Source organism: Schistosoma haematobium, chromosome 3 (assembly GCF_000699445.3).
Source record: "Schistosoma haematobium chromosome 3, whole genome shotgun sequence".
Classification (NCBI taxonomy): Eukaryota; Metazoa; Platyhelminthes; class Trematoda; order Strigeidida; family Schistosomatidae; genus Schistosoma; species Schistosoma haematobium.
This window is the reverse complement of record NC_067198.1, coordinates 1,213,266-1,222,920: the sequence shown is the minus strand read 5'-3', so window position 1 is coordinate 1,222,920 and position 9,655 is coordinate 1,213,266. Positions and strand designations below refer to the sequence as shown.

The 9,655-nt window shown below is 36.5% G+C and overlaps 1 protein-coding gene across 1 annotated transcript; it reads right to left on the bottom strand.

Annotated features, from left to right (window-relative positions):
* Positions 1–682: 682 nt before the first annotated feature.
* MS3_00000008 (uncharacterized protein) lies at positions 683–3,448 on the bottom strand. Its single transcript, XM_051207948.1, has 7 exons — positions 3,216–3,448; positions 2,567–2,754; positions 2,416–2,530; positions 2,249–2,383; positions 2,140–2,212; positions 1,853–2,108; positions 683–1,810 (listed from the first exon to the last, which is right to left on the bottom strand). The coding sequence occupies exons 6-7, from the start codon at positions 2,075–2,077 to the stop codon at positions 1,646–1,648; spliced, it is 390 nt and encodes a 129-aa protein (XP_051068642.1). The 5' UTR covers positions 2,078–2,108; positions 2,140–2,212; positions 2,249–2,383; positions 2,416–2,530; positions 2,567–2,754; positions 3,216–3,448; the 3' UTR covers positions 683–1,645.
* Positions 3,449–9,655: the final 6,207 nt, after the last annotated feature.

Below are 9,655 nucleotides of genomic sequence, written 5' to 3'. Positions count from 1 at the left end.
ATCAATAACCGTAGAGATATAGTACAGTGCGTTACTGTAAGGTTACTATGTTAGCCGCATTGATTCCACATACCTAATTTTAAACACAACTTATAAATGAACTGTTAAGTAATCATAACATTGAACTGACGATATGAATATCATGGCTATGTTAACGTTAAACCAATTATTATTGATGGTCCATACAAAATCCTGGAACTTAACACTAGTGTTATAAAAAAGACATGTTATGTCAGTAACTTTTATATATACTTTTTTCTCTCGGTTTAAGTATAACGTAAAATGGAAATCTACCAAACTTGTAGTTTTTTTCTATAGTATTATTAGTAATACAGACAAAGAACTTGTACTGTTCCAATATGGCATTTTGACATATCTATCCGTCCTCCTGTTAACATCGTATTGAAGGGGGTTTTGGTGAACAAAAACGCAGGCCCCACGCACTCGAACCTCTCCCCTCCTGAATGCCAGACCGTGTGCCTAACCATTAGACCACATCAAACCACGGGGGAATGACTGCAATTTTCCTTCTACCGACTAATCATTCATAATACTAATGAGTAATAGGACTTACACACTTCTAAGGTGCAGACAAATTCGTTACTTGGATGAATTGACGAAATCCCAGACAACCCAAAAGGGGAAATAAAGGCGAAGAAAGGGGAAATAAAGAGGAAGACGCGCCAGATTGTCGCCTTTTTCGCCTGTCCGAGGGAAAAATGCGGATTTTCCCCTTTTTTGCCTTTTTGTCGACAAATTACCGACTTATCGCGTAATTATCTGCTGAATTGTCACATTTTCGCCTAAATATCCGCCGAATTGTCGCATTTTCGCCTAAATATCCGCCGAATTGTCGCATTTTTACCTAAATATCCGCCGAATTGTCGCATTTTCACCTAAATATCCGCCGAATTGTCGTATTTTCACCTAAATATCCGTCGAATTGTCGCATTTTCGCCTAACTATCCGCCGAATTGTCGCATTTTCGCCTAAATATCCGCCGAATTGCCTAATTATGCGCTTAATGGTCTACTTTTCGCCTAAATACACACATTACCTCCTATTTTCTATCCATCGACAGAACCCCAAAGGTCTCCTATGTTCGCCTTTATTTTCAGCAACAGACCAAAATATATCTGCAATGCAGTGCGAAAGCGGTAAATTTTCTAAAAATTTTATTTAAAAGGAAAAGCGTATTATTGTACAACAGTAGTGCACAAGCTTAAGCATCGATTGTTATGCATATCCAATGCAATTGCTAATTCGTTGTTATTTGAAATTATCTGAAAAAGAAGGAACAGGTTATATTTTATTCATAAGAAATGTGCATTTAATCAAAAGTTTACTGAAACTCAAACACACATTCTCAACACTTCAACAGTTTCCCATGTAAGTAAAAGAGTATGCTGTTTGAAAGAATACTGTTTATTGAAATCGAGGTAGAACATCAAAACAATTGCACGGACTATTCAGAATAAAAATAGTCACAACCATATCTCAATGACATGCTTTTGCACAGCCAAATACTTGAAGCTGAACTTACGGTTATGTTCGTTAGTATTGTTGACTGTAACTATAGAGCCGTAGGGAGGTTATCACTTTAAATTAGTACATGCCTGATTTTCTTTTCTTCTATTTCGTTTTATCATCTTCGTATGAAACTGTAAAACGTGCATTTCTGTAGTGCTCGTTTTGAAGAGGTGCCAAGTAACGTGAATTTACTGGCAACCTCCGGTGTCAGCAGATGCGACAGAACAAAACGCATCGACGTTTTTGGATCGTCACCTGATAACCTAGTGACCATTGCCATCTGTAATAGTAACAAATTATTAAATTCATGTAAATGACTTACAAATCTGTCCCTGGTTTCTTTTTGCGACAAACCAGTATCTAGCATCTGTAGTTCCTCTTCAGATGACAAAGGGAACTGCTGACTCGACAGTCCGCAATCGAATTTATGTGGTCTTTCGCGCTCATCAGACTTTGAAAGCAATTGGTTTACATTAACATTCAAGTCCATAATGGCGGACGATATGTTGTTAATCGTTTTAGTCAAGTCATTGATAGCTGACGACATGTTCAGCACCACAGTATACAACCTATCACAGCTGAAAAATGTCACTAGATGATGCGGGTTACTTAGTGGTCCACTATAGCCCCACCAACATGCTTACATTCCGATGTGGATAGTGATGTCTCCAATTGTGTCGAACTAAATCGTGAATATCTAAATAGTAATTAAACGTACTTGGCGATTGGCGCTATCAATTTGTCGAAAACACGGAATTTGGGATATTGTACGCGGCTGTTCCCAGCCTGCATCTCAGCCACATCCATGTCGACGGAATTGTAAAGAAAATCTTCTTTACGCTTGATTACACCTCTAGGAAATGTAAAGAAGATTATTGTACAGACCTCTTTGGCTTCTCAGTGTTAAGTGGCAAAATGTTTTCATCCGTTGAGTTGTTTTTCCGTTGAGATTCCAGTATCTGTAGGGCAACTAACAGATCTTTGGCAGACTGCAGAGAATCTATAGTGAATTATACTTTCTGTGTATGTGACCTACCTAATTCGTGAATAACTTTACATTTCATGAGTGACCAATTTTCATTCGGTTGGTCGCACTTCTGCAGCTGTATATCGACCAGCTCGTTCGGAAGAAGGCAAAGGTCATTGCCAACTATCCAGTCCTTTGGTGCTATCGTAAGTTGTTTTTTTTAGGACGTCAACAATAACGTATTTCTTTTTAGTGGGCTGAAAAGAACATAAGACGTAAGTAAATGATTTATCATCATTACTTAAACACTAATGAAACAAAATGCATTTACAATAAAGTATGCAACAATGGGATTACAACTATATAATTGATACAATTGATGGCTATACATTTACAATCAATGTACTTTCATTACAACTGACTTCTCTCTTTACTTCTATCAATTAAGTAAACAACATTGTTGAACTGAGTTACCTTTTAGGGTGCTTTCATTAGCGAACTCACTGAACGAAAGAAAGTGATATTTTTTCATGAAAGCAGCTTTCAATTTATTCCACCTTCTGTTATAAGTGGATTTATGACAGCCAAGGGAACGTGACAAGTTCACAGTGACCCTACGTCTACAAACATTCTCACTGACTTCAATAGAACTCATAGTATTGGCTTCACAAGGTAATTAGTTACAATGGACATGAAAATCTGGGAGCACGTCACTCACCTGCATCACGTAAGTTTTTGTGATGGCTCCAAAGCATGTCGGAACACTTCAGCTAAACAACAAACGAAGTCACTCTATATGCGTATCAACCGAATGCCTGGTTCCGTATTTTGTACCTTGTTTTTATGACAATAGTTTTGTTTTCTTATAAGGCCGTGCCTAAATTTGTCGAAGTTTATGAAAACTTCAGTTCCCGTTGCGGTTCATTCAAACACTGTACGTTACGTAGAATTGTCGACAAATTTCCCCCAAATACACGACGTAAGGGGGAAAAAGCGACATTTTCCCTAAATAACCGACGTAAAGGCGAAAAAGCGATATTTCCCCTTTGTTTACGCTTCCGTCCGCTTTATTTCCCCTTTCTTCCCCTTTTTGTGTTGCTTGGGATATTGCTTCAATATATCCTACATACTTAGATCAAACTAGAAAAGAGTATTTGACACAACTGTACTTGATCCTCATAATCTACACAATTTTTTTCCTCCTTAACCGTATATTTTTTCCGTTTTGTGGAGTACAATTATGCACCCTTGGTTACGTACCTGGTTATAAAAGGCGGTCGTCATAGGCCCAATGTCATACATTTGATCGGGTTTGACAATGGGTCCAACTTCTAGCAAGTTTACACTTTTACATATATGCATTATAAAAAAGTATTTTTTTGTTTTCATACCTTTTCGTACACAAGATGGCTACACTATGTCTATTTCCTTCCGGAATACCAATCCGTCCTGGAGGCCAATCACTTACGTGGAACCGAACAATTATCAATTATATTTATGTATTTCCGTATTGTATCCTATTATTTTGATGCAGGCAGTGGAGCAGTTCTTCAGGTTTGATTGGTTTTCACCATTACCTTTGAAGTAGATTCTTCTTTACTTTTTACTTGATGGCGACTCAAGAGGCAGGTGGGTAAACACCTGATAGCCGGTCAGAGCATGGAAAAATCGTACCTCACCAACATGGTGATGGGTAGCCCACTCGCGGCACTTCCTCAGATATTCTTATTCCACATTCTCAGACTCTTTCTCTTGAAAGCACGCGGCAAACCGTCAGCGATAGTTGTAGAAGAAATCACATGCTACAAAATAAGAAGACAAGCCAGTAAATGAAGAGACATCCTTGGACTATCGTTGACAGCTGACAGCGTTAGTTGCCACTGATTGTAAGTCAAACATTGGGCGAGTTGATAATTTTCCCTTGGGATGAGAAATAGAACTAAGGTGTTTTTGATAGATAGGTTAATCGAACCGACGTTCCTACGGAAGTCGATTCTAGGGGAAACTAATGTAACAGCTTAGGTTGGTTGGTTAAGAGTTCACCCCAAACAACCAAGCATATGCCGAAACAGTATTGTTCAGGTATTCATTCACTTCCTTATTTTGTATAAGCGTTAAATTCCCTATTATCTTATACTGAATGTTGAAAGCCTTTGTTTGTCCAAACAGATAGTCCCACGCTCCACTGTGACTGCGCGAAGATCGAAATAAAGACTTATTTACTACTTGTCTGTGTTCTTCTAACAATAACACGAGGGTTACCTTAAGCAAGAAACTCATACCACAATTGAATATAGTTCACCTTATATGGTTAATTAGAAAAGAATGTGTTGTGATAGACAAGAGTAAAGTATAATCAGTGATATATTTCTATTAACAACGAAGGTCAACCGATAGATATTGACAGACAATCTCTAAGATTATTTCATTATAATTGTCTTCATAAAGTATTTTTCACAATGAAGGAACCATACTTGGTTCATCCGGATTAAAATAGATGTGATGATTATGTTTATTATTCAATCATATAATTCTGACTAAATATTCAAGTTACAGTCTTCAATCCACCTATGCGTATACTACATATGACTCAAGGTATTATTGAGATACGCCAAAACTCTTTCATGTATCCAACACATTAATTCTCAGTAAACACATACATTTCTTACCCAATCAAATGCACTTGTCCTTCAGGTCACTTATGATTGTCATCGGTATAGCTCCTCACTAGGCTACTTCTCATTGACTATCCACATCAGGTTGATTGATCTTCAGTGAGAAACAGAAATTATTGCGTGAATGTGAATATCTATCTATCTCGTAGAGTATTAGATCTGATTGAAAAGCTCATGATTCATTGTTTCAATGTAAAAATGACGGATTGATTCACATTTGAGAACTAGATATCTTACAGTCATTTTGAAGGATACATCTTCCTTTCATTGACATCACGTTCACTTGAATGTGTTCATTATGACTTGAAGTAAACAGATCTGATCACATAATGAGTTGGTATATACAATTTTGAATGCAACAATAACATGTTTATTAATTGTTCTTCATATTCTGTGTAACGATGATGTTCATTTGGTAGATGAAACAGGTCAAGTAACTTATCTGATATATCCGAATGGGAAGATGTCTATTTACTTTGAGAATGTAAGTTTCACTGTTGAATAGTGATGTAATCTAATGGTGTCTCACTTAATTGAGTAGTATAGAGTGTTTGATAGTGTGACATAATCTCTGGCTATTGTCAAATTTGTCTCTAAGTTAATATGATTGTGATGTAATTCGTTTCAGAGTAGAGATGCATGTATTTCAGTTTATGAATAAGAACATTCATGAAGTTACCAATTATGTGATCAGTGTCATTGTGAATTTACATTTAATTTATGGATAATCATTTCATCTCACTGAGTACTTACAATACAGTTGCAATGAACATTACGTAATATGAAATACATATGTACATATGAGGAGACAGTTTACTGAATGGTTTATTAACTGATTTACTTTATCAAATCCACAGCTACCTCTTTTTATTACAGAATGGACTACTTACTTACTTACTTACTTACGCCTGTTACTCCTAATAGAGCATTGTCCGCTGACCAGCATTCTCCAAACCATTCTGTCCTGGGCCTTCTTTTCTAGTTCCATCCAATTCTTGTTCATTCTTCTCATATCTGTCTCCATTTCCCGGTGTAATGTGTTCTTTGGTCTTCCTCTTTTCTTTTGGCCTTGAGGATTACAAGTGATGAGGACTTGCCTTGTAATGCAGTTGTGTGCTTTCCTCAATGTGTGTCCTATCCACTTCCAGTGCTTCTTCCTGATTTCTTCCTCTACTGGTTTGTTCTCTCCCATAATATGTTGTTGCTGATAGTTTAGTGTCTGGTCAACGAATCCGAAGTATTTTGCATAGACAACTGTCAACGAACACTTGTATGTTGTGGATGATTGTTTTCGTAGTTCTCGAAGTTTCCGCCTCCTACGGTAGGACTGTGTTGACATTTGTATTGAAAATTCTGACTTTAGTGTCGATTGAAACACAGTTGTTTTGACTTCCAGATATTCTTCAATTTTGATATATACTGTTTTCGCTATGCCGATCCTCGCATTCACATCTGTATCAGATCCACCATGTTCAACAATGATGCTGCCAAAATATGCAAGGGTTTTTACATCTTCCAAATCTTCTCCAGAACGGATAGTCTATCATTAAAATAACCATTTTATGTTGATTACACACTGTGTTATTCGACAAAGGCAATATTTTGTTGATTGTCGAGAACCTTTCTAAAGTGAAATTAAACACCTTCATTGTATTAAGAATTACTATTCGCAAATATCAGCCAAGTATAAATATTATTTACTTCTTTCTCTTTAATATCTATTCATTTGTGATAGTCTAAAAATGTTATTCATTCACCAGAGTGTTAACTCATTACATTTAACTTGATGTAGATATATCTATTACATACTCCTATTACTGTGATTTAGTCGTATTATTTAACACAGATGACAGTTACTATGGGCTATAACGAGGTTTTGAAATAATTCAAGGGAACACATTTCAATAGAAATCAGTTTACTTCTTATAAACAAAGATGAATAGTGGGCAGATACCAGTCAAACAATACCAAATGAATTTTAAATTCATCCTATTGCACAAGCAAGTGGCTATCAGGACCCAATAGCTGAGTGGATAACGCAATGACGTTTGAAACGAATGATACTGAGTTCAAGTCTCAGAGTGAACATCAACTCTCGGAGATGCAGGTACATCCAGCTGACGAGTCCCAAATAGGACGAAGTGACACGCGTACTGGATCCCACCGCTAACCACTATCCATCTTTGCTTACAAAAAAGCTTGTGAATTAAGGCAATATCGAGACACACACACAGTATGCACATATGCCAATAACAGACTGATCAATTGCTGTCTTAAACCTCAATGGAATAATACAAGCAAAACAATATCAAGCTAATCAGTTTACCTCTTTTGCATTCAAACATTTTCTTAGCTCTCTAGTACAATTATCACTAATGTAATTACAAATCTGTGTCGTTTTCCAAAAAAATCCCTTACCATTCTTTTTACTTTACTTTCTATGATGTTATAGATTTTCTCTTATCACAATCACTGACGAATTCAATCTACGTAACTAAACTAATTCAGAAAGGAATTTTGTAAAGAATATAGTAATTTAATAGTTGAGTTCATGAATCAACTAAAGCTAGACCACTATGGAATACCTGGAAGCACTAGACGACCGTTATGTCCTAATATGGGACTCATCAGCAGTGTGCATTCAGGATTCCGCCAGCGAGATTTGAATTCAGGACTTTCAGTCTCATGCGCGAACGCTTAACCTCTAAATCACTGATCCCTCAATCAGCAGTGTTAAACTCTGACACCAACCAATCCGCGCAATTCTGCCACAGTTCATCATTGTCTTCAGTAAGTTTCTATCTCACAATAGACCAGGTTGAACTCCACTGGTTGTAGTTTCTGATTAAAACTCCAGGAAACACCTCTTGAAGCCAGTCACTAATGAGCATATAATGATTATGATCAGAAAGGCGTTTTGTAGAGACGTTAGTATGTGTGATCATTAGACAAATTGTCATTCCACTTTCTATGTCCATATCTCTAAACAGACATTAACACTGTCATATGATGGTTGAATAGAATGATTATGACTTTATTCTCAAGTTACAATCTTAATATTAAACACGGATAGAACCGTTTGATACCACTTTCTCATGAAAATAAAATTCACAAAATCGCGCCACCACATTCAATTGTACTGAGGTAGACACCTGTTTCTACTTTGTGGATTGGTTGAGGTTACAAATTAACACCATTAGATGCCGGCTCAGTGGTTCAGTAGGCTAAGCATTTGCGCGTGAGACTGAAGGCCTTGTGTTCAAATCTCGCGGGGTGCGGGATTGAGGATGCGCACTGTTGAGGATTCGCACAATAGCAGGAAACGACCATCCATTGCCTCCAGCTTTTCAAAAGTGGTCTAACATCAATCGGTTCATGATCTCAATCAATAACTTGACAATGTCCACAACCTCTAAACTGATACATACATATATCTATGTTGTTTTGTTTATTTCATTTCAGAAATCATATGTTTACGTATATGTAATAATAGCATTAGTTTTATGTTTCGTGATTGTATGTGCTGGATTTGTCATATAGTTTAAATTATTTAAAGGAAAATAAATGTAATTTATGTTCTACAGAAACATTTTCACATATGAATAGAACTGTATTTTGTAGTTCATTTCAGTAGTTTAGATATTAGTTTATGCACTTTTCTATGATCAATTATGTAATCAATTATGTAATGTTGTTTTGCTGTTTTGTTTTGTTTGCTCTGTTTTGTTTTAATCAAATATTAAACATGGTTTTCATTATATATGTGATTGTTTTCATTTGATCCAAAGTAATTTGTGTTAAACCGTTGGATATAGGTCGGGTCAGCGGTCTAGTGGGTTGAGTACTTTGTGCACAAGGCTGAAGGTCCTAGGTTCAAATTCTGCGAACAAGATTGTGGATGAGCACTGTTGAGGAGTCACACAATAGGAGGAAATAGTCGTTCATTGTTTCCAGGTTTTCAATGCTGGTCTAACATCAATCGGTTCATGATCCCAGTCAATAACTTAATAATCTTCACAACACTTTACCGATGATTTTAAGGAAATTTCACTACAGAATAATATCATTTGATATTTACGATGGTGATTAATTTAAACGCAGTTGTTGGGACACCGTACTAATATGTTTTGCTTATTCAAAGCTCAATGACAAACTATTGATTGGTTATTGTTGACTTTTCATAACCACTTGTGCACAACGAGGTTAGCCTGAGTACAATCATTTATCTGTGCTCATAATTCATTGTCACAGTGTAAACAACCAAAGCTAACAGATTCAAAATAATGGAGACCATGAAGTATAAACCTAGAATGATAGATAGTCAGAATGCAGATTTGCTAATAAAACTGGTAACAATGTGGTGTGTTCTACCAATTTTGACAGGTATATGTAGTATGTATCATCAGTCGGAAGTGGAATGTCTGGCTGCATGAAGTTGAGAACATCGAAGAGAAGAGGACGAGAACAGAGAGTGATTGGTATA

What these genes read in the sequence shown, in the direction of transcription:
- MS3_00000008 (XM_051207948.1), bottom strand. Translation starts at nt 2,077, where the DNA reads ATGTCGTCAGCTATCAATGACTTGACTAAAACGATTAACAACATATCG. An exon ending in AAGAAACCAGGGACAGATTT is followed by an intron (nt 1,811 to 1,852) that starts GTAAGTCATTTA and finishes TTACTATTACAG; the next exon opens with ATGGCAATGGTCACTAGGTT.